The sequence below is a fragment of the Aythya fuligula genome, chromosome 13 (assembly GCF_009819795.1).
Source record: "Aythya fuligula isolate bAytFul2 chromosome 13, bAytFul2.pri, whole genome shotgun sequence".
Classification (NCBI taxonomy): Eukaryota; Metazoa; Chordata; class Aves; order Anseriformes; family Anatidae; genus Aythya; species Aythya fuligula.
The window spans coordinates 11144138-11170681 of NC_045571.1; the positions used below are offsets into that span (position 1 = coordinate 11144138).

General features: G+C 58.3%; 1 protein-coding gene across 1 annotated transcript; it reads left to right on the top strand.

Annotated features, from left to right (window-relative positions):
• The first annotated feature begins 524 nt into the window (after positions 1-524).
• On the top strand, positions 525-25080 carry FRMPD3 (FERM and PDZ domain containing 3). The gene is made up of 15 exons (XM_032196550.1): positions 525-600; positions 4592-4746; positions 4972-5074; positions 5196-5241; positions 5380-5484; positions 6145-6252; positions 6565-6696; positions 6795-6914; positions 6992-7128; positions 7674-7797; positions 7896-7985; positions 9044-9223; positions 16094-16238; positions 19821-20639; positions 21109-25080. Exons 2-15 carry the CDS (start codon positions 4599-4601, stop codon positions 23964-23966), a joined length of 5115 nt encoding a protein of 1704 aa, XP_032052441.1. The 5' UTR covers positions 525-600; positions 4592-4598; the 3' UTR covers positions 23967-25080.
• Positions 25081-26544: the final 1464 nt, after the last annotated feature.

Sequence of the window (26544 nt, forward strand, 5' to 3'; positions counted from 1 at the left end):
CTGCCTCCATCCCCGGGGCCATCACGGTGTCTCCCCTCCAGCTGGGGTCATCCCTGCCCCGGGTCTGCTCAGCAGGGGTTTGTTGGCAGCCTCATGGCAGCAGCTCGCCTGCCTTCTGCCGGTGTTTCTGAAGGATTTTGCTTTGATCCTCTTCTCGGCAAGGCGCTTCTGTACGTCTGCAGCTGGGGAGAACAAAATTCCTTAAATGGCCAAAAATCGCAGGGAAAATTGGGAGAGAAAAAGCTGGGAGCCCCCAGGTAAAACCCATTTGCATTTCTACAAAAAAAAAAAAAGATGTCTGCAGCAGCGTGGAAACCCACACGGCTGAGGCAGCCCGCTGCCTACGGGAGGCATTCAGACGGGTTGCAGGGGGTGCCGCCTTGTCCCCGTGCACGGCGCTGTCGCGGTGGGATCTTCGTCACCCAAAACGTGCCTCCTTCACCCCTGCAGGGATCGGACACCCCGCGGTGCCTCTGGCCAGCGCCTGCCCTGGAGCCCAGCCACGCAGTGAGGGTGCTGGGACACGTGCCCGTGGGGCCGCACGCCTGCCACGCTCACAGGCACCCCGGGGAGCCCCCCGCAGTGGCCGGATACGCGCAGGTGGGTGCGCGCCTCGCGGGCGAGCTCGGGGGGTGGGGATCGTCCCTGTCGGGCTCATCCCAGTGGAAATTCCCCCAGGTTTTGGCAAGAGAGAGCCCCGCAGCTCCAGAGGCAGATGTTGAGCCTCTGGCGTTGGTAGCTGGAAATTGCTCGCACACCCACTTGAATTTCCAGCCTCCCCAGCAGCCCGTGGCAGCGCGCTCCTGGCATGAATTGGCTGCCAGGTGGCGGAGTCCCTCCTTCTGCACGTTTCATACCCTGTTGTGCCGATGCCTTCCCGTTCTCTGACGGTCCTGGCGCCCTTCCCCTGTGCCAGCCTGGTTTTGCAGGCTGCCTCCTCTTTCCTCTCCCTGATCTCCTTTCCCAGCCCTCGCCTTACGTGAGGGAAATGCCGCCTGGGAGCGTTTGCCTTTGCAGGGTGCCGTGGGGGCTGCACTCCAGATTTTCAGCGATGCTTCCGTACGCGTCTCAAAGGACTCCACGGGGCTTGTTTTGGTGCAGCCTCTTCCCGCACAGAAGCTGTTTTTTTCTGTTGACCTGTGCCTCTCCGGAGGCTGGGCACAGCCATCTCTGCCAGTCGTGCTCACGCTGTGTTTTCTGTTAATTACCAGCATTCCTCTGGGAGCAGCTTCTCTCCCTTCCACACAGGCAGGCAAAACCTCGCTCCTAGGGGGGACAAACCCCTCTCCATCCCACTCCACCACCCCTGGTCCTGGGGTTCCCACCTGCCAAACCTGCCCCGAGCAGCAGAGCTGTGCCTGCTGCCTCCTTATTTACAGCTGCCTTTGGCCGCCTCGCCGGCTCCTCCCGCAGCTCCGGAGGATGCTGCTCAAAGTCTGCCTGCTCCTGTCTGAAAGCCCCGAGCATTTCGACCCTCAGCTGGCCACCATCTGGCACCTAGGCAGGGCCACACGCAGTTTCCCAGGCTGTGTCCGTGCAGGATGTCAGACGTGACGGGCTGGGTCGTCCTGCCTTGTATGCTGCCCCTTCAGCCTCGGCCAAGCTGGCATCCCACGCTCCGCCAGAGCCAGCCATTAACTGCTGCTGCCATGGCCAGGACAGCTGCTGCCGGGCCTCCAAAGGCGCAGCGTGTGGCTGAGCAGCTCTGGAAGCACAGCATCTGTTTGCCCTTGCAAACACGGGCTGTGTCATTGGGACCGTGCAAGCTGCATCTTCCATCGTCACCAGGCACAGCCGTGCCGTGCTGGCGGAGCTATCGGGCACCCCGCTGCTCCTGCACGCCCTGCTGCTGGTCCCAGGAGCCCTGAAGGCTCCCTCGGGGCTGGAGAGCAGCACATGGGGCCGGAGCTGCCATATGCTGCCCAAACAGCAGCTCCTGGCCTGCTCCCCGGCGTTCCCTGCCTCTGCCACACGTGCGCAGGATCCCACACGCCTCGCGAGCCGCTCGCCAACTGCAGCCCGGCAGATGGAGGAGCCGGGCAGAGCTCTGCAGCAGGAGGGACGGGGATCCAAAGGCTCTGTTTGTTCCCGGCTGTTTGCGGCAGCAGAGGAAGCGGGAGGAGAGCTGGCACCCAGGCCTGGAGCTCCGTCTGCAGGCGCTGCACCCACCCAGCCCTCGGGCACTGCTCCTCCTGCTCCGGGCCTGGGCCTGCAGCCTGCCCAACACCTCGGTGTTTGTTCGGTGTAACCTTCCCTGAGAATACTTGAACATCTATCTGCATGCCCCAGCCTGTTTTAAGGGTTTTGTTTATATTTTTTTCCCCTTTTTGTTGAGTAGGAGCTGTTTCAAACTAAACCCTTCTTGAGCCGTGGTGCCGTGCTGTTTGAAGGCAGCGTGGGTGCAGATGCAGCCCCTTGCTCCCAGTTCGGGCCTGGCACTGGTTTGTTCTGGCGGCTTTCCTGCCGGTAAAGATGGTCGGTCAGCACTAAAAGCAGAGGCAGAAAGCTGGTCCTTAGGGGGAGCGGAGATTTATTGCAGTAGGAAATTAAAAATGCACACGTTGCCTTGTGGAGTGAGCCTTGCTCTGCCTGCACCCGGGTGGGGAAAATGAGGGCTCTGCCACGGCTTCCTGGGGTGGCAGCAGGGACACGGGCAAGAACAGCCAAATTACGGAGCATTTAGGGGGAGAGCTGCTGCTGCTGCTCGAGGGCTGGGGGCTGACCAGATTTGGAGCAAGGTGAGCGAGTGCCGAGCCCCAGGGCTGGTGCGGGAGAGCTGCCGTGGGAAGGATGCTCGGAGCCTCAGCCCCAGAGGCATGTCGTACCTGCTGGCGAGCGCATTATGCTTCGCCAGGAGTGGATAAGTCATGCTTACGAGGACACTGCTCCTCTTTTATTTAATTTCCTGGTAATGCTTCTGCAGCATCAAAGTCTTATCAGGAGAGGAGCAGCTTAAGAGCCTGGTAAAGGAGTTTTATTGTCAGCATGCAGCGTTTTATTCCCCTCTTCCCTTTAACGCTGGACGGCAGACCTGGTTATGGCTGAAACAAGGTGTGCTTTTCTGCTTTTCTCCCTTTGAGATGCAAAGGTTTCCCTGCCAACCTTTTGCAGACAGTAATTCAGCTGCCGGTCCTCCAGGAGCCACAGGCTCGGTGGGGCTGCTTGTGGCTCCCATGGGCTCTGCAGAGCTCCCATTTTGCAGACAGGGAGCGTGCTGCGGGACAGATCTGGGGGCCTGACAGCTTCAGTGGGACAGCTGGGGCTCCAGGGCTTGTCGGTGACTTTGCAACCCCTGCCTCAGTTTCCCCAGAGCAGTGGTGTTGAGCATCCAGGTGCTTCCAGCCTGCAGCTGTGCCATCGTCCTCACGCTTGCAGGCTGCTGGGGCTCGTCAGCTGTGAGAGGCTGGGGGCTGCGGCTGCTGGGGGCAGCCTGGGGGAATAAAGGCTGCTGTGGCGGGGGGGAGGTTGGCTCGGTGGCTGTGCTGCCTCTTGCAGCCAGCCCCCTCTCTGCAAGCAGCAGGCGTTCTCCCTGGCCGTGCCAGGCGTGCCGGAGATGCGGCGTTACGTTCAGTCGCCTTTTCAGCAGCAGACAATGTCCTTGGATAATGTCCATTTAAGAAAATTGTTTGAATTGTGCAGGTTTCTTGGTTGTTTTTTTTTTTTTTTTTTTTAAAATGCTCACGGGAGCAGCAGAGCAGATAATGAAGCAGCGCAGAGCCAGCGGCAGGGGAGCCGGCACCGAGGGCACTCCCTGCGGCTGTGTCCTGTGGGAGATGGAGCCCCCCGTGCCCGCGGGTGTGTTGTGTGTCCCCCAGGAATTGCCCACTCCCTTCCACCCCCCAAAAGGTTCCTTCCCCGGGCTGAAGCCGGACCCAGCTCCCTTAAAGCCTCTCGGGACAGGTGGCCCCTGGAGCACGGGCTGGAGTCGAGCTGCCAGGGGCTTCAGCCCCTCTCATCCCGCAGTTGTTCCTCGCCGCCCTGCGCCAGCGGGAGGGGGGCATGGGGAATGCAGACAGCTCGGACTAGATGGGCGATGCGTCAAACCCTAAACTGATAAGAGACGGAACAATCGATGTGTTGCCAAAAAGGCTGGGAAGGATCTTTGTTAAGCAGGCTGAATAGCCTGGACAGGAGCAAGCAACGAGCGGCACAGAAGCAGCGGCTGCTCTCTGCTAACCAGCGGGCAGCTTGGCCATGCTGGCATCGCTGTGGGATGCCCCGGGCAGGTTCAGCATCACCTCGTGCTGGGCTGGCTCTCCCCGGCTGCAGGAGGCCCCTGGGGTGGTGCTGGGGACTCATCACATTGAGCTCGGTTTGTCCTAATCCTGATTTTTTAGGCTAGGTTTGATTCCAGCTGGGCCAAACGTGCCAAGGGTCCGCGTGGGGCACGTAGGGACAGATTGAATCGCGGGGACAGGGATGGGGGTGGTGAAACGCTGGGTCAGGACGATTTCCCCTTGGGGTGCCCCCCGCCAAGCTGCCATCAGGGGGCTGTCCGCTGGGTCCTGGGGGGGGTTTGGGGCCGGGGGGGGGAGCTGCCTTTGCAGCGGGGTGCTGGGTTACATCGCGCCCCCCTCGCTGCGCGGCGCAGCCATGTGATGCCGGAGGAGCGCGGCGATGATATGGAATGTGGGCAGCTGGCTGCGGACACGCTCCGACAGGTGACGGTCCTGCGCCACCCCCGCTACGGATTCGGCTTCGTGGCCGGCAGCGAGAGGCCCGTGGTGGTGCGCTCGGTGGCAGCAGGTAAGGCGCATGATGGGGTCCCGGGGCATTGCCTCGTGGCTCCGGGAACACCTTCCCCCTTGTCGGCCCTTCCCTGGGCTCCTGTCCCCTCCGGTGGGCCCATGGGGTCCCCTCCGTGGTCGTGTATGGGGGTGAATGCTTTGGGGGTGGTTGGGACGCTCATTCCTGGCTGGGAATGTCACCACCACCCCTGGCCAGCCCAGTGCTGACCCTGTGTCCTGGCAGGTGGCCCCTCTGAGGACAAACTCCTGCCAGGAGACCAGATTTTGGCCATCAACGATGAGGATGTGAGCGAAGCCCCCAGAGAGAGGTTCATCGAGCTCGTCAGGTGAGGGCAGCAGCCTGTCCATCGTCTGCACCAGGAGGGGTGCGGGACCGTGCCGGCTGAGCGCTCACGGGGCCGTGTGTTGAGCAAACCTGTCCTCCTTCCCTTCTCCTTTCTGTCATAGGAAGGCCAAAGACTTCATCATCCTCACGGTCCTGCACACCCACCAGGTGAGAGCAGGCAGCAGGCACCACAGCCAGCCCCAGGGGAACCAACTGAGGGAGCTGGGACGGGGGTTGGCAGCCCTTTGGGAGCCCGAGGAGGGGTTTTGGAGTTCCCAGGTGATTTACTCAGCGCTCTCTTCCCAGTCCCCCAAATCTGCTTTCATCAGCGCAGCCAAGAAGGCGAAGCTGAGGTCCAACCCGGCGAAGGTCCGCTTTTCCGAGCAGGTGACGGTCGGCGAGACAGACCCAGTGAGTGCTGCCTGCTGCGTCCCCGTGGCTAAAGGGCTTCGAAGGAGCCCCCGTGAGAGGGGTGGGCTGGGCTGGCCGGGGCGTTGCTGCGGGAAGCTGCTGTGCTGCAGTGATGTTCCAGCTCAGTGGCATCATTTGTTAATTGCAGGAGGGTTTTATTAAGCAGCTTTGGTACAAAAAAAAAAAAAAAAAAAAAAAAAAAAAAAAAAAGACGCTCAAAGCACTTCTAGCAAGTTCTATTTTTAAGCAAAATCAATTAGGTAATTATCTGATCGAAGCGCTGCTCGCTAAATAAAATCAGCTGTCACCCCACTGACTGCCCAAGCCTGAAGTGGGCTAAATTTGGGCTGGGGGCCAGAAAGAGGGGGTCGGCTCTGAGACCCCCAGCAGCTCCCCTCAGCTGGGCAGGCTCCAGGCACCCCTCTGGGATGCGCCTGACCAAGTGGGATGCTTGGTTCCCACTGCTGGCAGCTGGGCAGGTGACTCCGTCAGGCAGCCCTGAATCACTCAGGCTCTGAGCTTCTGAATGCTCCGCGGAGAGGCTGGGATTTCAAGGGGAATGTGCCTCCGAGCACACAGCCACCGGGAAGCGAGGGATGCTGTCACCACTCCATCACACAGCCCTTCTCTCTGCCTCCCCCCCTCCCGCTTCTCCTGCAGGACATGCTGAAGAAGGAAGCTCTCCTCCTCATCCCCAACGTGCTGAAGGTTTTCCTGGAGAACGGGCAGATCAAGTCCTTCACGTTCGATGGCCGAACCACTGTGAAGGTGGGCCCCCCCTGCTCCTCCCCTCCCCGGCACCACACTGGTGCTCCCTTCTCCATTTTTTCCCTGCCTCTCGCTTCCTTGCACGAGCACTTGTGAACTGCCACCACGTAACAGCGAGGCCCTTTGGCATCCCCGGGCGCTGCGTGCTGCACCCAGCACCTCCTGGCTGCCATCTGCGGGGCCGCATCCTGCACCAGCCTGGCCCCGGGTGCTGGGAGGAGGCAGCTCTCGGTCGGGTGCTTTCCCCCCGCCCCAGCCCTGGAAAGCAGGGAGCTGCTGCCCCGCACCCAAGGCCGTCTGTGGCGTTTGCAGGACGTGATGGTGACGTTGCAGGACCGCCTGTCCCTGCGGCACATCGAGCACTTCGCCCTGGTCCTGGAGTACTCGAGCCCGGAGCAGAGCCACCGCTTCCTGCTGCTCCAGGACAAGCAGCCGCTGGCCCACGTAAGCCCCCGCGTGGGGTCAGCTCCTGCCCCGAAATCCAGGAGCGGGGTGGGGGGCTCGTGCCGTGGGCTCACCAACCCCATCTGCTCCGGCCCCAGGTCGTGCAGCGGACGCACTACCACGGCATGAGGTGCCTCTTCCGCGTCAGCTTCTTCCCCAAAGACCCCGTGGAGCTGCTGCGCCGCGACCCCGCGGCCTTCGAGTACCTCTACATCCAGGTAGGGACGGGGCAGCCCCCCAGGAGGAGGGAGCCGGGTGCCCGCGGACCCCTAAGACACCTCTCTGCTCCCCACAGAGCCGCAACGACGTGATCAGGGAGCGCTTCGGCGTGGACCCCAAGCCCGAGATGCTGCTGGGGCTGGCTGCCCTCCACATCTACATCACCGTGGCAGCCACGCGGCCCAGCCAGAAGGTGTCCCTCAAGAACGTGGAGTGAGTCCCCCTCCCCAGCACCGCCAGGCCCACGTGTGGCAGCCTCCCTGGGGCTGGGGACGTGTGCTGGGAGCCCAGGAGCATCCCCCGGGGAAGCCGGGCTGATTTCCCTCCTGGCGTCCCAGGCGAGGAGAAGCTGCCGTGGCTGTGACACCAGCCCTGCTGCGGCTCCTCCGGGGCCTTAAATCCATGCGAAGAGCAGGGTGGCCTCTCCAGGGTGTGCAGGGAGGGAGCTGGCGTGTTGGGGGGGAACCTCAAAAAAAAAAAGCTTTGGGGATTTGCCCAGCAAACCCATGCGTGGTGGCGAGGCTGCCTCACCGCCGTGCACCCCATCCCCATGGGACCCACGCCAGGGCTGTCCCTGCGGTGGTGACACCGAGCTGCAGCTCTGGCTCCCTCTCATGGCTAGAGGATGCTCTCCGGCAGCAGGGTGGCCCTCTCTGCCCTCCTGTCCCCACGTTTTTCCCCCCAGACCCCAGGTGGGGCTTCCCTGCAGCGGTGCCCAGCCCTTGGGGTGCCCCATCTGAGGCTGCTCCCTCCCGCAGGAAGGAGTGGGGTCTGGAGCCCTTCCTGCCCCCCTCGCTGCTGCAGCTGGTCAAGGAGAAGAGCCTGCGCAAATCCCTCTCGCAGCAGCTCAAAGCCCACCAGAACCAGCCCGGCGGCACCAAGGTGAGCCCAGCAGCCCGCCCGGCCCCACTTCGGTGCTGGTGGGGTGACACCGCGGGTGTCCCGCTGGTGGTGATGGCCCGGGCCGTGTCTTTGCTCAGGTCTCCGCTGCCCAGGCCAAGCTGCAGTACCTGAGGATCCTGAACGAGCTGCCCACCTTCGCCGGGGTCCTCTTCAGCACCGTGGGACTGGTAATGAAACTCAGGAGGGGAGGTTTTTGGCTCTGGTCCTGAGCGTGCGGCTGGGGGGAGAGCTGGGGAGAGGTGTCCGTGGCTCCTGCAGGGGTGTCTGCTCTGTGTGCGCCTCCCCGATCTGTTCTGTGCTCCTGGACCCTGTCTGGAAAGCCCCCCCCAGAGCCTCTGCCGACAGCGGGCTGGGTCTGCAGGGCCAGGGCTCTGCTCCTTTCTCGCAGCCTTTTGGGCGATGAGGTGATCTGCTCGGTGAAGCTGCGGTAGCGCCAGGCACGTGCTCACATCCCCCGGGCTCCCCATCCGCACCACCCAGCCGGGACACTCTTCACAGCGCTCTGCTCTCCTCCTCCAGAGCCAGGGAGGCTGGCCGCATCCTGCCGTCCCTCTCCGAGGAGGGTGACCCTTGGAAAGGGCACACAGAGAGTAGCCCAGCTGGCCTTGCCATCTCCACGAGTGGTTTCATCTCTGAGACCACAGCTGTGCCTCTGAGCCAGCTGAGCAAGCCAGGCTAGGAGCTGAACCATGTATTCAACCATACGAGCCACAGACTTGAGCAGCAAAAAATACTCCCTTATTCTCTTCTGTGCCAGCCTGCCCAGCTCCTCTTCACCCCCAGGTCTGGCTCAGAGCATCCGCGCTGGGCAGACCAGGACAAGGAAGATCTCTATTTCCAGCCAAGGCTTCAGTCTTCTCATCTAAAACACATTCGCTCCCTCGCTCCCTCCTCTGCTTCCCTCCCTCCGCGGCGGTGTCAGATCAGGCAGATTTGTAACAACGCTCTCACTTTGCTGTAGTGACACCAGCAGGCCTGAATATTTCATGGGGACGGTCAGCTCGGGGCTGGAGACTTAAACAGCCTCGGCACGCCGTGCACGCTGCTGCCGGCTCTGCACAGAGGCTCGGGGAGGGGGCCTGGCACCAGCTTCACCCGCTGCTCCCTGCCAGCCACCTCTGCCCCCAGCTCCCGGCCGAGCTCCTGACATCGCTCCCTTGTCTGTGGATGCGTTTATTGACCTCTGTCTGTCCATCTGTCTGTCTCCCTTTCTCCGTGCGGCCAGGACGAGAAGCAGCCGGCCACCACACTGCTGGTGGGCCCCCGGCATGGCATCAGCCACGTCATCGACCTCAAGACCAACCTGACCACCGTGCTGTCCGAGTTCAGCAAGGTCAGCAAGATCCAGCTCTTCAGGGAGAACCAGGGGGTGGCCCGCGTGGAGACGAGCATCCTGGATGCCAAGGTAGGCACCCAGGGGACGGCACCGGGACAGGGGTGGCTGGGGTGGGCGCAGGCACTGCAGGGCAGCGGTGAGGTTTTGTCTTTAGCACCAGGTGGAGCTCGCCAAGACACACGGGGTTGTTGGGACTGGAAATACTGGGACCTTTGGTGAAGCTGAGCTCCTTCTCAGGCTGCCTCTGTGTTTCCACATCTCCCGTGGGGTGTCTCAGCCTCTCTGCAGCCTTGCCTTGTGGTCCCTATTTCAGCTGCAGCCCCGCAGATGTAGTGCTGGGGGATTTGTGTAGGATTCTCCTGCTGCCTCCTCTCCTGGCAGACCTTAGCACGGGGCCGGGAGGTCCCTGCCTGCTGGAGGAGCAGCCTTTTTCCACGTCCCCTCCATCCACCTCCTGGTTGCTTGAGAAAAGGCAGTCCTCCCGTGCAGCTTCCCGTGGGCACGCACACACAGTGGCTTTATCTCCCTGAGAAACTGCAGACGGCTGCCTCCAGCCTCCAAAATCCCCCTGTGCCTCTGGAGAGGGGAGAGCATCCCGTGGGTGAGGCTCAGCAGCACCCCGGCAGGGCACAGGCTGCTGCTGGCTGTCTGCATTTAACTGCTCTCCGAAGGGCTGGGCTTTGAAGGCAGGATGTCTGCTCCAAAACGAGCCGCATGCTAATCCTACACAGGACAGGGATGGATGAGGCTGGCTAAGAAAAGCTGGCAACGAGACCATTACCTCGAAGCGCTGATCTGCTTCCTGCAGTCACTGCGCTGTGTGGAACATGTCGCTGGCTCAAACACGGGGTGCCAAATAAATCCCTCCGGGATCTGCTGCCCGACAGGGGGCTGTGCTGTGAGCCACGTCCTACCCCTCTGGGGACCTCTGGTCAAATCCCCAAGCCCGTCGGGGCAGGGAGAGGCTGTGAGGGTCCCCGGGATGGGGTTGTACCGGGGGTGCCATCCTGGGGGCACCTCCGAAGGCTGGGGCAGAGGCGAGGCAGCCCAAACCTGTGCCGTGCCTGCTGCGGCTGCTTGCTGGGTTGCTGTGGAAATGGCAGATGTTGAGTAATGGGTATGGGATCGGCTGGATTTCTGCGTGCCAGGTTTATTGCTGATGCTAATGGTTAAAAAGGGGATGGGGATGGGGACGAGGAGCAGCCCTCAGCCACACAAACACCCTCGCCTGCAGTGAGCTGGGGAAGATTTCCAGGTAACAAGCGAGCCTGAGCAGATCACAAACCACTCATGTTTAGTTCAGGAGGAAAAGAAGTGGTGGTTGTCTTATAAATTATTCACCGGGCAGTAATAGCTTTGTTTTGGAGCTTTTCCATCCTGGGTTTCAGCTGGTGTTTCAGACAGCCTGTTCTGGTACAAACCCCAGGCACAGCCTCTGCTTTCCTCCCTCGCTGCCACTGCGACAGTGGCAGAGGGGTTGGGGGGGACCAGGTGCTGACAGGAGGCTGGAGCAGGGACCAGAAGCCTCGAGGTCTCTGCTGCTGGGTCCGGGAAGGGTTTTTGTTCTGACTTGAGCCTTGGTTCTGGAGCTCGGAGGCTTCCTGTGCTCCTCCCAGGTCCTGTGTTGGGACACGGTGGCAGCTGGGGACATCAGAGCCGCCCCCATACCCAGCTGCGTCCCTGCCCACGTGGCTCTGGCGGTTCCCGCAGATGCAGAGGTTGTGCTCTCGCTGAAAACCCTTTTCAGATGAAGCATCCTTCCTTTTTCCTCTACACAGCTACACGCCGCTACGCTTTTCATTACGACAGAATTAATATTGGCAAGAAGCGTCTGAAACCCCCAAAAAAGGGCTGGAAAAGGAGCTTGGGGGCAGCCGATCCTCCCAGAGGAGCGCCCGCAGCGGGAAGCATCGGGTGCCTGCAGGGAGCAGCTGTCCGGGGCTGGCTGCCAGCCCACGCCGTTTAATCACGGGCACGAGGGTAATTGGCTCCGTGTGTCCCAGCAGGACCTGCCGCCAGCCGGCAGTTTAGCCCAGATCGAGGCTGAGCACGGGAAAACAAAGGGGAAATTAATTCAGAAAGGTCCCCGGCTGCTGCCGCGCCTGGAATCTGGCTATCGATTGCAGCATCCCGGGGGCCCCGGGCACGCTTCCAGGCGGCGCCAGAGATAAAAGCGCCGCGCATGGCCAGCTGCAGCCTGCTCACCTCGCCCGGCCCCCTCTCTCCCCAGAAATAGGGGGTGCAGGGGGATGCAGGGTGGGTGCCAGGGCAGGTGGTGGACGGGCGTTTGCTGGTGTGCGTGGATGGGGTGAAAGCCCCGGGGAGTGGCACCACGCTGGGCAGGCGAGGCCAGCGCCGTGCAAGCAGTGACTGGAGCCGTCAGATCTCTTCCACGGCTCTAGATTGATGCCAGAAGCTGTTTCCTGGAGCCGAATTAATCGTGTTAGTTTTCCTTGCGCTGAGCCTTTCTGAAACACCGTGAGAGCGAGATTTTCTTTGTCTCCTGCACGGGGCGGGATTGATGCAGGGCACGCAGCAGCGCCAGCCCCAGGCACCCAGTGAGGGGCTGGGAGCCGGCCAGCAGCACGAGATGCAGGCAGCGTGCGGAGGGGACGACTTACCCAGCCGGCACAGCCAAATTTGATTCGTTTATTGAGAAGGAAAAAAGAACAGCCACACAGACCTCAGGCAGCCGGTGCCGCGGGGATGAGCACAGCACAACGGAGCTGCGAGCTCGTGCACCCCGAGGGCTGGATTCAGCAAACGGGAGGTGCAGAGGGTGCCAAAAGCAGCCCCCTGGTTTTCTGGAGCATGCAGGGAGCAGGGACATCATCCCGCAGAAGGCTGAAATCCCAACAAATGAGAGCACCCCTGCGAAACCTGCAGAGGTGCTGCAAACCAAGGCAGGAGCTGTATTGATCAGCAAAGGAGAAATAATGGCCCTAATCACAACAAGCCCGGTGTCAATAGAGCCGAGTTAATAATGCTTAGAGGGAGGGAAGGGAAGGGAAGGTCGGGTGCACGTGAAAAATTGACTGCTGTCTTGTTAGGCCCCGGTGCCCGTATTATTAAATATAAACTTGGCAGAACACCTCAGGTAAGCCAGGGAACATAAATTATGGAAATTCATGTCCCAACTTCCTCCTGCATGGCAGGAAGGGAAGCAGTGTAAGACCCAAAGTGCATGATAAAGAGAGGAGATTAAAAGGAACTACACATAAACTTAGGGGTTAGAGCATGCATAGATCAGGTCATAAATTAATTTAAATATCAGGACTGCTAACATCCTCTCACATAACCCTGGCCATAAAATTTCATCCAGATGCTCTTCTACGAAACCTTCACCTTTGTCTGAACAGCAGAATACCCTCCAGAAGGACAGCGAGGTTTGATTTAAAGGCAGTGCATAAGAGAAAAAGCATTATATCCGTAATGAGCTAATGCAAAACTCGTCTCTCCTATCCAGTATAAATGTATTTTATTTTACTTTCCGGAGAGATTGGTTGCTAAGCAGGAAGCTTCGAGTGAAAAAAATGCCCTTTGCTCATTAGGAGTAGAAAATCCAGAAAAGCAGTATGAGTGGAAGATCAAAACATGAACAATTTCAGGCTGGTGTTGCGGATTTGGAGGCAGAAAGAGCTTTTTCTTTAATATTTGCTTCTTTTCACGTTGGCCTGTTGTAGGTCTGAGAAGAGCCCTTACCTGTACATCCCACTGTGCGTCTGGTGTTGTGTTTTTTTTAAAGTTATCCCGGTGAGTTTCTGTGTAAGGCTAGCTTTCATCCTCAGCACCAGTGCCCTGCCACAAATCTCCAGCCCCCGCGGGAGCAGACCCCAGGGGCTGCCGCAGCACAGACCTGCTGCGGGAAGGAGCAGGAGGGCTGCCGGTGTGTAGGCGAAATGTTCCAAAACTTTGTTGTCGTGCACGAATACCTGTGTTTTTTTTTTCTCTTTTTAGCACGTAATTCCTGGCAAGGCACGTTGCTTTGTCAGCAGTGGGACTGCTGAAGCCTGGTTCCCCTGGCTTCATTCAGCATCCCGGCAGTGCTCACCTTGCCTCTCGATTTCTGCTCCATTTCAGCCCTCCCTGCACCAGGCGCTGGTTTCCACCTGTCCTCAGCTCCCTCCCCTCTTCCCCGCGGTGTTCCCAGCCCCTGAGCTGGGACAGAAGCACTGCATTTTGCATTTAGAAAACCTATGAAAAGCCACACGTGTTCAGCTTTCGGACCTCCTGGAGCTCAGCCAGGGAGTTAAAACATCGCCGTGGGAGCAGGGACGTTGTGTGAGCCCCACCCCATGGAGCTGCCCACCAGCGTCCCCTCTCCCTCGCAGGAGGTTTTCAAGGGGAAGGTCAATCCCGTTTGCCACGGGACACTGGTATCCCAGTAAAGCCCAAAGCCCAGAGTACAGTCCCGCAGGGTTATTTACTAGAGCAGCTCCCTGCAAAGCTGCCCCCAATTTACGATGTAAAAGCCTTAGCAACGTTAGCTGGAAATTTTTCAGGCAACTGTTCGGAGTGTAAATGTTTGCTTAGCTCGCTTGTGCCTGGCTGTCTCTGTAAGATCTCATTTTCCTTGCCTGCTTGGAACAGGGTGACCACGATTGCTGGAGCCTTAAAATAACGTCTCTGTTAGCTGCCGCTCATCACACCTCCTCGCTGTAGCCTGATTTCCAAAGGAAACAAGGCTTCTGCCATCGCCTCGCCTCTCTGCCTCTCCACCCCACAAGTGGTTCCCAGCCCTGCTGGCCACTTCCAGTGCGCTTTGTCGCCGGGGCAGAAGTCCCAAAGGCAGCGGAGAGGCGAGGGTGGAAGGCTTCACGCTGGCACTGCCCAGCCGATGAGCGGCTTCCCTAACAGCAGTGTTTTAATGCCTGACAATTCCCGAGGAGCTCTCACACCACTCGCTTGGCATGGAGCGAGAGTAATCTTATCAGGGACCCCTCGCTAAGCTGCAGTGTTAATCAGCGCTGAGATTTATCCCTTCCAGAGCAGCGTGCTACAATTAACTCCGGCATGCAAGGCGCTGATTGCTGGGGCCAGCCTGGAGGCTGGGCTTGCTCAGAGACCTGGCAGGGACCTCGCAGTGTTTTGGCACACTTTGTGTTTTATTTGTGGGCAAGAAGTGCTGGTCAGGGCTGTTCTGCCATGGTCTGGTCTCCCTGACAGCCCATTCCTGGGTGAGCAGGAGCATCCTGCAGCTCAAGGATCATTTTAATTACTCAGCAGTGGATAATCACCAGGCATTGCCGCTCTCACCTTGGTGTTTGCTTCCTTTCTTGTTGCTCGCACTCAAACCCTCACTGCTACATAACAGAGGGGGAAAAATGTGCAAATGTCTCTTTATTCAACAGATGGCTTGGAAAAGAAAAAAAAAAAAAAAAGAAAGAAAAAAAAAAAAACAAGAAGGCTTAGCCCTTGTTTTAAGGATGCTTCATATGGCAGAGCTGGAACACATGGTTACCTTTCATCACTTCTGTCAAGCTTGAGGCTGGGCTAGGAGCTGGCACCCCCCTCCCCACCGCTGGATGCCTGCCTCCTGCGAGCAGCGTGGAGAGCCTCCTCCGTCCCTCCTCTCCTTCCCGATGCTTTCCCTCTGCTCCGTGTCACCTCGAGTCTGTTCTCTGTGATGCAGAAAACCTCTCAGCAGCGCTTGTTTGTGTCTCAGGTTATTTCTTGTCCTTGTGCCATGCCACATCCGGGGAGGGAACTTTTTTGTGGTTGCCCAAGGAGGAAGCAGCCCCTGGCAGGGGCTGGGGTAGCTCAGGGCTGGTGGCCTCACACCCAGATTTATTGTGTTGGGTCAGACAGAGCGTGACATGCTGCAAGGCTGGGTCTGCCTGTGCCAGGATGGGGCAGAGTTTGCTCAGTGACTTAGGAAAACAAGCATTGAGCAGAGCCCAGAGCCAACCAGCGGGTGCCGGGAATCTCCTGCGGTTAGAAAACAAGCAAATGAAAATGGCTTTAATGCTTCTCACACTGCGTGGGCTGAAGTGGTTTTAAAATGGGCTTGGTTGGCCCTGGATGTGGTAAATGAGTTGTGAGCCCTGGAGGGGCCATGGCAGGAGCAGCAGGCATGGGGGCACTGGGAAGGGGACGAGTGCTCCGTCTGGAGGTGGCTGCCTCTTCCCCCCGGGCTGGGCACTCCTGGAGAACATCCACAGGGATTCAGGAGCCAGAGTTTGTGCTGCTGGGCTCGTCCTTTCCACAAGGAGCCCGAGGTGTGAAGCTGACAGCTCTCTAGGAGGAACAAGGCATGGGGCAGTCCCCGTGCCTGTCGCTGGCCTGTGCGGTGAGGTTGTATGCGGTGCTCACTTCGTGGCTGGTTTTTTTCCTCTCTTTAAAGCAAAGACCTTTTTTAGCGTGCGAATAAATGCTCTCCTAAAACAGAAGACGCCATCTGCTCCTAGGCACAAATTGAATTTTCCAAAGGGTTAGGTTTAAATAAGATCCACGGGCTCAGAGCAGTGGCTGAGGGGGCCCGTAATGGGTTTTCGCCCCTTCTGCAGCTCGCTGTAAGCAGATGCCTCGGTGTATGGGAGGGCGATGTGGTGCCTGCAGTGACACAGGGGCTCTGGCAGCTGGAGGCTACACAGACTCCCCGAGCTCCCCAGGGCCTGATGTTTAATCCTGGACCTTGTAGGTAGGCGTAGAACACCGGGATGCTCACAAATTATCTGGACCCTGCAGGGAGCGCACGGTGGCTTTCCCCTCTTTCATCTTCCTTAGAGGAGTCGGCAGGCGGGGAGTCACAGCTGCAGCGAGGCCCGGAGATCTGTCGGGTAATCTGCAGCAAGGACATGCACGTGGCTCTTTCTTCCTATGTGGGAGCTAAATCTCCAGCCAGCTCACCAGTTCCCCCAGTGTGAGCCCTTCGGAGCACTGGTCGGGCACCAGGCGAGCTGCCTCGCCCTCACGCGCTGTGCCTCTCTTGCCTTCCAGCCGCTGGTGTTGCTGATGGAGTGGCCTGAAGCCACCAACTTCGCCTGCCTGATCGCAGGCTACTGCCGTCTCCTGGTGGACTCCAAGAAGATGATATTCTCCAGGCCCCCCAGCCAGCCCCCGCCGCCTCAGATTATCAAGGCAGGTACGGTTCAGCCTCTGCTTTCCCTGCGAGCCCCTTCCCAGCCGCCTCCCTCCACCTAGGGCCCTGCTGTGGTAGGAAGGAGGTGGTTCCTGTGGGATCTCCCCTCTGTCCTGTCCCCCTGCGGCACCAGCAGCCCCTCTGAGCAGCAGAACGAGGCCTGGCTTTGCAGAAGCTCTCACTTAAACCAGCATGAGCTTGCAGACACAGTCCCTGCCTGTACATTGGCCGTTTCTGCCAGCTCTGAAAGTGTGGCTACTGTGCTAATGTCCTACATCAGGGGGCAATTTGGGTGTGTGGGCTTTCCAGGCTCCAGGCACAGCAGCTAAGGACAGGTTGTGTCCCACCAGGCACTGATGCTCTGTTCCTCGAGGACAGATTTCGGCTGTCAGTCACCTTCAAAATGATCAGTTATCGTCGAGAGGGATTTCAGAGAGGAGCCAAGCCTGAGTTATGTGCCATTACTCCGTGCAGGGTGTGCATATTGAGTACGTTTGGTACAGGGAAATAGCAAGTACAGGCTCAGTGGCTGGAGGTGCTTCCTGCTGCACAGTGTGCGGAGGCCGGAGATGCTCTCCCTGCTTAGCCACGAGCTGTGAGGGGCCTTCAGTTTAGCTGGTGGGGTGCTAAAACTGTCCCCTGGAGATGGGTGTAGTCAGAGGAGGTGCCAAGAGCTAGCAGGGCCCCTGGGGAAAGGACCTGGTGTCTCTGAGGTGTGAGGAGGGCACCCGGACATGGAGCTGGCACCAGCGGGAGGACGCGCTCGGGAGGAATCGGGAAGGCACCTCCAGCACCCTCAGCACGCCCAGGGAAAGACCTGGCAGGTGATGTTGCTGTGAGTATATGAGCATGGTTCCCTGTGCGTCTTCACCCGCGCATCTCACGGACAGCCGCCACTGTGCTCTCTGCTCTGCGTGTCCTGCACAAACCCAGCCCCATTTGGTGTGAGTGAAGGGCGCCTCCAAACCGTGTGGTGTCATCAGAGCGCTCCCTCCCCTCACACTACAAGGCATGGCCTGAACCACAGCGTGTCGTAGCTCTTGCCCTTTTCTTGACAGTCCCACGAAACCAGTGTCACTCTGCGTGGGGGCTGGAATGAGCGTGAAGGGGAGTGACAGTGCGGTAGCACGGTGATGGAGCACTGGATCCGTGCTCTCCATACTGAAGAGCTGGCCCCTCTCTGGGTGGCCTGGGCTGTCCTCAGGGGCACAGTAAAAACCCCTCTGGCCAGCAGAGTGAAGCAGACCCAGCACACTCAGCCCAGCTGCTCAGGCATCGTCCAGGAGGGGTGAATTTAATTAGTGTTGAGAAAACAAAGGCTGCCCATAGTTGTGGTCGTGCCACGGCTGCAGGCTGAGCTGTCAGGAGCTGAGCAGATCACCAGGAGCTGGGGCTGCCGGTCGTTAGCACATCTCTGCAGGAACGATAAGAAAGCCCCACTGGGATGAATCAAGTTCCCCCAGCCTTTGACTTCCCAGGCTGCAGGCAGGCCGTGCCAGAATCTTAAACATGCCATCAAGCCCTGGCCTGCGCTTTCTGTCTAGAAGCGGAGTACATCCATCTGCCTGGAGGCCTATTAAACCCTGCTGCCGAGCTGCAGTCCTGTTTAGAAATGCACGCTCCGTCCAGATGCTGTCAGTTAAGTCCCTCAAATTCCTCTCTCGGCATTTCCCTGCGGAGCCGCACGCCAGACCCCTGCCACAGCTGCACGGATGATCGGCCTTCCTTGCCCCTTCCTCCCCCTGCACCCCCATTAGCAGAGCAGCGCCCAGGTCGCTGTCTCAGCTCTTTGCCAGGACTTTCTCTTCCAGAGAAAGCAGCTGGATTACCCATTTTATGGTTTTGGCTGCATTCAGTAGCAGGCCCTGATTCGACATGGGCAGCCAACAAATGCCAGCGTTGGCGGAGGCTGGCGTACATGAGCTCTGGCCAGCTGCAGGTCTGCACGGATGATCCTTTCTCCTCTACCCTGGTCCGTGCAGCCCGTTGCCGAAGGTGTCTTCCCAGCACTCGGTCACCCAGCTGGTGTTCCTGAGCACCAGTACGTCCATAAACGAGAGAGAGATTGTTTAGATTAGGTTTTTAGCATTGCAGGTGATGAACAGTATAATACAAACGTGTGTTTTGGGAGACAAATTGTCCAATTTGTTGAGCTAATGAATTTAATTAGGATTTATTTGATTTAATTTACACTTTGTAAGATGGAGCCTGCATCCCCCTGGCACCCGTTCTCGGCACAGCTGTACAATTCAGCCTGTAATGCAGACAGACACCCCTCTGGAGGGCCGGACCACTGGCCAGAAGCTCAAGCGATATTTCAGCTGCTTGCCTTGCTCAGGGAGTGCCAAGAGGAGGCTATCACAGGGAAATGCTTAATAAGGAGCAGAGCATTAGTGCACCGTGCTTAGCAGCCTTCTCTGGACTTGCTGAAGAAAAGGCTGAGTAAAACGGCTTGGTATGGCCAACGTTATGCACAAATGGTGACAGTAATTCCTTCTTGCCATGTCACTGCTGTTAAATGGCAGGCTGAGGCTGAAGGTCCTCGTACATGCGTGCAGCCGTGCTGCTCCCGTTACCCTCTGAGTCTCACCAGTCGCTTGCGAGGCAGCACCTGCATGCCCAGGTTTGGGGACTGGCTGTGCTGGGCAGCCCTTCTCCTGCCTCCCAGCAAGGGATCTCGCTCCTGCTCTCTGTTGCTGCTGTGCAGCACCGAAACAAGATGTTTGCTTAGGTAGCCAGCCTGGATGGAGTCCAGCTGGGAGCAGAAAGCAAGCTGATGCAGTTAGGAAACAGACCTGTCAGGAAAGGTTAAAGGAATTTGCTGCGTCTAGTCTAAAACCGAGGCAGGTAGGGAGAGGGAGGAACAACATGATCTTGCTGGTGTCTAAAGGCTGTTGATAAAAGGGCAGCGACTGGTTGTGCTGCAGGTCCAGGCTGTTAATGATCTAATTTCTTGGCAAAAAAAAAAAAAGAAGATGGGGAAAAAATAAAAAGTCAGAGTCAATGCTTATAAATGTCATAATATTTAACTGTATAAAATTTATATGATTGAGCTCTGTAACACGTTATCATTTTGGAGACAAGGGAGGCAGTGTGCTCAGTCAGCGCGCTGTGGGGCTGCTGCTGGCTGCAGCTCGGCTGCTCCCACACCGCAGGGAGCCACTCCGCAGGCTCTTCTGGCCGCAGCCATCACATTGCCCCAGCATCACGTAGAGGCCTCACTAAACCGCTTCCAACAGCTCTTTGTGAGTGGGAATCCGTTCTTTATTGATTCCGGAGAAAAGGCACTTTTGCTCCTTCGACCCGCGCGGGCTCTCCTCGAGCTGCAGAGCAAGGAGCTCGCGGCAGGAGGCTGGGGGGCAACCCCAGGAGGCTTGGTGTGGTGTCCCTCAGGCCATGAGCCTTTCCTCAGCGAGGAAGCCAAGGCAGGTGCTGGGCATGCAAAGCCTCCATCAGCGCCGTGTTTGTGCAGGGCTGAGGGCAGAGAGCATGTGGACGTTCCTGCAGGGCGGGCGGCAGCTTTCCCATCCTCTTCTCCCCTCTCCCCGGCGCTGCTCGTGACGCTGTGTTGTGCTTTCGGTTTAGATTACATCAACGCACACAACCTCCACCGGCCCGCGGGGCACACGGGGAAGAAGGAGAGCGGGTTCATGGGTGGCCCCGCCGCCAGCCCCGCCGAGGGCCGGGCTCGAGCGGCCAGGGCCTCGGACTCGGAGCTCGTCAGCTTTTGCTACCTGCACATGCGAGAGCAGAGAAAGGAGAGGGAGAGCAGGACGGACATCAACGAAAACCTGATCTTTTTCGAGGAAACTCGCCCCAGGACCAAATCCGACCCCACCTCCAAGAGCTCCGGCCAAGGCTACGACGGGGCTACCAACGAGCGCGACCCGGACGGCCTCGACCGAGAGCGGCACGCCAGCCGGGCACGGGCGCACACCATCGACACCCACCCGCGGGGCGACGCCGCCCACTTCTACTGCGAGTCCTGCCAGGCCAAAATCAAGAGCCGGCTGGCCCTGCGCAAGGCGGGCAAGCCCGGCGGGGCCCGCGACAACATGGTGGACCTGATGTCTCTTCCCCCTCCCGGCAGCGATGAGGAAGAGGACGAGACGACGGCCCTGCTCCCCGCCATCGCCGCCCCCCCACCCGGCTTCCGCGACAACAGCTCGGACGAGGACGACCCCAAGCGCCGGGCGGCGGCCGCCCAGGGCCAGGAGCAGGGCCGGCACCTCTGCGGCATCCTCTACGAGGAGATCCCCGTCACGCTGATAGACAGCGTGCAGACGCGGACGGTGCGGGACCATGCCCAAGAGCTGGACGATGCCCTGGTGTCCACCCTGCAGGCGCTGGAAGCCCTGGCTGCTTCAGAGGATTGTCCGCATCCCCCGCCGCAGCAGACAGCAGGTAGTGGAGCGGCCGTGCCTTTCTTTTTCCCCACAGCCTTTCTTCCCCTATGTGCATCCTCCCCTTTATTCTCCTCCTCCCGTCCTTGGCTGCAGCCTGCTGCAGGACAGCCCTGAGGCCCCTCTCCCTGGCCTCGGCCGCCCTGCTCGCTGTGGCGGAGCAGCTCTTGCCATTTTTCCCTTCTTGCTCCAGAGAACTCCCTGCAGCCCTGCTCTCGCTGACACTGGAACCCTTCCCAGGACCTCTTCCTGGGCCAAGAGCTGAATTGAGCTAGCAAGCCAGCTCGGTGCTGACAACCGATCTCTTAAATGTGTTAACTCCTAGCTGGGAGAAGAGTCACTGCATTTTCTCCACTGTGATGCTGTGTCCTGCCTTCCTAGGACCCTTCTGTTGCCCTGGGTTCCTCTCTCCTCCCCATAGTGGTGTGGCACGAGCATGATTGTGGGGTTTTCTTTGTGTTTCTCCGTAGGTCTCATTGTCCTGGCCGCCATCACACCTGAGTCATCCTTGGATTCTGGCCACGAGACCAACTCCTCAGAGCTGACTGACGTCTCGGAGATGGTCTCCGCTATGAAGCAGCATCAGAACGCAGCCTACTTCCTCGCTCAGCACATCAACAAAGAAAACCTCCTGGCCAGAAAGGACTTGCCTTTCCGAATCCAGAGCTGCGCTGCCCAGGCTGTTCTCACCACGCCATACGCCCTCAACCGCCAGGAGCCAAACTCTGCGTTGAAGCCAGCTTTCTCTCACCAAAGCCCCAACCTTACCAACTGCAAGAGCAAACAGGAGCAGCAGAACGCTGAGCGGAGCTACGGCTCGGCTGTCCAGCCGCTGCTGACCCCCCAGCTGAGTGAGCAGAACAGGGGGGCTCCAGCGCCAGGCTCTGAATGCAAAGGCGCAGGCCACACGAAAGCTGCCTTTGAGGTATCTCTGCATGCCACAGCAGCCCCGAGCAGGGAGCAGGCGCAGGATCTACAAGAGAAGATGCCCAGAGAGGTCAAGCCGAGCCCCAAGGTCCTCCCAGATCAAAAGAGCGGCGTGACCACAGCCATCATTTCAGCTGCTCTGCAGCAAGTGGCAAATGCACAAGGCTCGGCTCCCCAGGCAGCAGCAGCCTCAAAAGAAGACAAGAACGTGAATGGGACCAGCAGCTGTGCATCAGCCAGCAACAAGCCCTTGAAACTTAAAGGAAGTCAACAAACTTCAGAGCCATTATGCAACTGCCAGCAGCAGCAGCAGCAACTCTCTCAGCAGCAGCATAGTGAGGTTTCCTCAAGTCCTACAGAAGCTCACAGCAGTAAGGCTGAAGCTTTCCACCTCACCTCAACAGGTGAGGAAGTGATGCCCGGTAAGACTTTTGCCTCTAAAAGCTACCAGCAAAAAGTGAGTCGAGATGCCCCAGGAAAAGCAGCGTGTGGAGAAACAGGTCAGAAGGCAGGTGGGGAAACCATGAACCTCATTTTTCAGAAACACGTGGCTCCTTCAAACCAAGCAGAGAAAACGCAACAGGAAAGTTCATCCAAAAGCTTAAAAGTTGAGAGTAGCAATCTGCACTCTCCGTCACCTCTTAGCACTTTCAGGAGCGCCAGCGAGGATTCCAAGGGGCCGATCCAGCTAGTGCCCAGGTCCGAGAGCCTGCAGATCAGCACCGTGCCTTCCAAAAAAGTAGAAAAGGTCCTGGAGGTGACCCAACCAGATATTGATGTCCCAGCTAAACCCAAAGCTCCCAAAGCTCCCTTCAGGTTCAGGAACCTGTTCTCTGCAACATTTCCTACCCGGCTGAAGAAGGAGACAGACGAGCGGCAAGCCCAGCTGCAGAAAGTGAAGCAGTACGAGCTGGAGTTCCTGGAAGAGCTGCTCAAGCCAAAGAGCAAAGGGGACCTCCCACCACAGGAGTACCTACACCCTCCCGCTCCTGGACGCTGCAGCTGCCAGCTCAGGAGCAGTCCTGTCCAAAAAGTCCCCGGGATGTCCAGGGAGCAGAGGCGCAGCTGTGACTGCAAGCGGATCTGTAGGGGGGTGAGGCCACCCATAGTGATGCCAGAACTGGAGAGGCAAGGGAGGGATAAAGTTGCCGATGACCAGAAGCAGGCAGAAGCCATTAGGCTGACAAGCATGAGCAGCCCTTCCAAAGGCAAGCGGATACGATCGACGAGTTTAGAGTCCAGGGACTACCGGTCAGATCCAGAGAACAGCATGTCGTGTTTGACAACCTGTGCTTCCCGAGGGGAATGCATGGGTGCTCCACACTATAAGAAGCTCTTGCGCCGCTACAGCGTTAGTGAATTGGATAAGACTGATAGGACATCCCTGTCCTCTGACATCTACCAAAACATCTATCCGGCCAAGCAGAAAGGCCCTCAGAAAGAGCCTGAGCCCAGCATCCTTTGTCCCATTTTGAAGAGCAAAATCCAGGAAGCTACAGGAGCGGCCGATCCGTCCTATGTCCAAATAGCACAGGAGAAAAAGAACCAGAAAGGTTCGGCGGTGTTCTCTGTCCAGGAGGAGCTGTATCCCAGTCCCGCAGAGCTGCGGGATGAAGACATGGAGGACGAGAAGTGCTGCTCCATCCGGTACTGCTTCTACTACAGGAAATGTGATGTCGCAGATGATGGGAGTGAGAAAGATGAGCTGTCCTACTCCATCCCCATGCAGATACTGCCGGGAATGAAGCTGGACAATCAGATGGTCCCGGTCATGAGCAGGACCCTTCAGGTCCTCGATGCTACAGCCTGCAGCAGTCCCAATGACAGCCAAACCCAGGAAATAGATTTAAGGACCTCCACTTTTGAGGGGAGCCTGGCAAAGATCAACACCCTCCGGGGCCATGCCTACAGCTTGCCCAACGGCTTTCTGCAGGTGCAGCTGGACACCAACGAGCTCCTGACTATCCTGCGGCAGTGCGTGGTGAGCCCCGATGTCCGGGACTGCAAGCCCTACATCTCCCAGCTGGCCGAGTACAAGCAAGAGCTCGCCCTCAAGTTCAAGGAGTTCCGGGCGTCGTGCCGCCGGGTGGCAGCCGTTGACAAGAGCCCTACCCACATGCTCTCCGCCATCACGAGCAGCTTCCAGGTGCTAAGCAGCCTCATCGAGACGTTTGTGAGGCTGGTGTACGTCGTGCGCTCCGAGTCCCAGCGGCAAGAGCTGCTGGCCAAGGTGGAGGAGGTGGTGAGAAACTACACGTTCCTCCTGCGGGCTGCCGAGGAGTCCACGGCCAGAACGCTGAGCCACCAGCAGACAGTGGAGCAGCTCGCCCGCCAGTCGGCCACAGTGGCCACCGTCATGAGCACGCTCACGCGCTCCCTGAAGACGCTGATCAATAAGTAAACCAGCTCCCAAAGCCAGCAAGCCAGCGTGTGCCGGGCCGTGTCGGTGGTTCTCGCGTCGCCTGAGTCCGGCCAGGACGTGTGTCTGCAGGGAAAGCCCCCGCCCGGTGGGGTTTGCAGCAGAAAGGACATCGTTTTATTTCTCTGCAGAAGAGATGGTTGTGGTGGTGGTGTGGTGAAAGGTGAAGTCGTGCCCTGACGCAAGCTGCGCAGCCAGCTTGCCGGGGGTCTCAAGCAGCTGCTCTGCTTGCTCTCCCATGCTGGCTTGGCAGTGACTGGCTTGGCTGGGACGGAGGCACGGTCACCCCGTCCCCACGCTAGTCTGGTTCCGTGTGGTTCTGGGCCTCCCTCGTGCAAAGCCCTGACACCGTCTCCCTTTGCCACGGTGCGTGCTGGCCAGCAGGAACTGAGGGGAGATCTCCCGGCTTCACTCGGGCAGGGGTCCAGCTGGAGCCAAACCAGTGTCTTGCCACGTAAACAGATCTTCTGCCTCCGGGGTCTTCCTGGCCCCCAAATGCAATGTTGTGAGCAGCAGAAGGCATCTCTGGGGTGCAACACCCTGCTGCTGTGCTAGGGCTTGGGAAGCCCTAGCACGGGGAGGATGCAACGATCCTGGGACAGGGCTCGGTCCCCCTCACGGGCTCTCCTCTCACAGCTCACGCAGCGATGCCCCTGTCCTGAGCACAGGCGCTGCCTGCGCAGAAGGCCACAGCTCAGTGCGTGGGAGCAGGGAGCCATTCGCCGGCCCCTGCTGGGTGGCCACAGCCACATTAGAAAGCCCGCAGAGACCCGGATTGACCTGTGACCACTGCAAGCCAGAAGCTGGGCTGGCAGCTCAGAGGAGGCCTCTTCCACGCCATTCTCCAGAGGTCAGGTCCACGCCTCAGAGGCTCAGCCCAAACCCTCTCCTGCTTCCGTTCACAGTGCCCGTAAGAGAGGAGCCCCAGCTCAGGTTGGTCTGAACCGAGGCTTCCTCCTGAGCCAGGCAGTGCTACTGCCATCTGCCAAAGGAGCTGCCCTCCTTGCCAGGGGGCTGGGATCCTTTTTCTGTCTCCACTGGACTGACTGACTGCCATGAGAAGCGTTATTTCGTACGTGGTGGTTATTTATTTGGAGTTGGGTTAGTTTTTGGTTTGTTTTATTTTTTTTTTTTTTGTTTGGTTTGGTTTGGTTGGTTGGTTTGGGTTTGTTTGTTTTTTTTTTCTTCCAGGTGAATGGTAAAACGATTCCTAATTGTTTCCCTCCACGCCCCAAGGTTCCCGTTCCTCCTCCCAGTCTCGCTCCTAGACATCATCAATCAGACCGCCTTAACCGGTGCTTCAGCGCCCTCGCCTCCCTCCGAAGAGAAAATGCAAGGTTCCGCAAGGTTGCATTGCCCTGACAGTGCCACCCCCTGCACTTCACGCACACGGGGGGGACAGGGCTGCGGGGCTCCCCGCGCCTCCCCCCTGCACCATCTCCAGCTGGAAGGGGAGATCACGGCGGGAGGGAGGGGGGTTGGCAGACCCCGCAAGCTTTGCCCCATCGCTGCCTGAGCGCGTGGGGCTGATCAGGGATCTCCGTGCGATCAATCACTTCCCATCTCTATAATTATTTTATTATTTTTTTTTAATAAGTACGCACATTTGAAATCTCTTGTTCTTCCATAAGAGTTATGGAAACGCACAACGTGCTTTTAACACGCGCATCCTCTACTGAGTGCAATAACGTCCCCCGGCCCGCGGCTGTCCCGGACTTTGGCTGTTGCTGTCAGCAAGGCAGAGAGGATCCTGCTGTGTGGACAGAGCGCCCTCCTGCCCCCTGCTTTCAAGAACCATGTAGCAAATATTCGGTGGAAGAGCCAATTCGGATTTCAGCCCGTGGTGGGCAAAGCCTGTTGTAATGCTGAAGGCCGACTGGGAGCTGTGTTTTTCTGTTCCCCGTGAATTATCTGTTATGAAACTCTGAGTTTCCTCAAGCTCCCTGTTATGCCTAGATCATTTCTCCATACATCTCTCAGTCTAATACAGAGGAAAATTTTTTTATTGTCTGTATATAGTATATATAAAAATATATAAATTATATATATACACAAATTTATGTCTTGTTTTACAAACAAGAAAGATTAAATATATTAATCTTAATATCCAAACTAGCACTTTGTGTCTTTTTTTTTTTTTTTTAAGAACTTGGAGATGTGGCTGTTCCTAGCCGTGTGAGCACTGCTCACAAGCAAACCCCTTATTTTTGTTGCTATAGAAATACACGCATCTGCACACAGGAAGGGTTAAGGGCTCCGCAACGTCACTGGACCGCACAGCAGTGAAGTAACAGCCTCTGAAGGAAGCCACGAAGCAGCAGGTTTGAATCGAGCTGTTTCACTTGGCACTGTTTCATGCCATTAATTTGATTAATTCCCCTCCAGGAGGGGCATGCATCCAGCAGCACCGACCCCTCACCACCAGCTCTGGGCGCTGCGGTCGTGCTGGAGGAAGCAGGTGCTGCTGCTGCCCCCAGGACACCCTCGTGCCCCTAAAGGACGTGTTTTCAGCCCAGATTCAGCCTCTGTCTGGCATCTACTGCTCTGCCTGGGAAGAGGT

Coding starts and splice junctions, on each gene's coding strand:
- FRMPD3 (XM_032196550.1), top strand. CDS start 4,599: ATGCCGGAGGAGCGCGGCGATGATATGGAATGTGGGCAGCTGGCTGCG. Junction 6,253..6,564: donor ATGGCCGAACCACTGTGAAG/GTGGGCCCCCCC, acceptor TGGCGTTTGCAG/GACGTGATGGTGACGTTGCA. Junction 7,986..9,043: donor TCTTCAGCACCGTGGGACTG/GTAATGAAACTC, acceptor CCGTGCGGCCAG/GACGAGAAGCAGCCGGCCAC.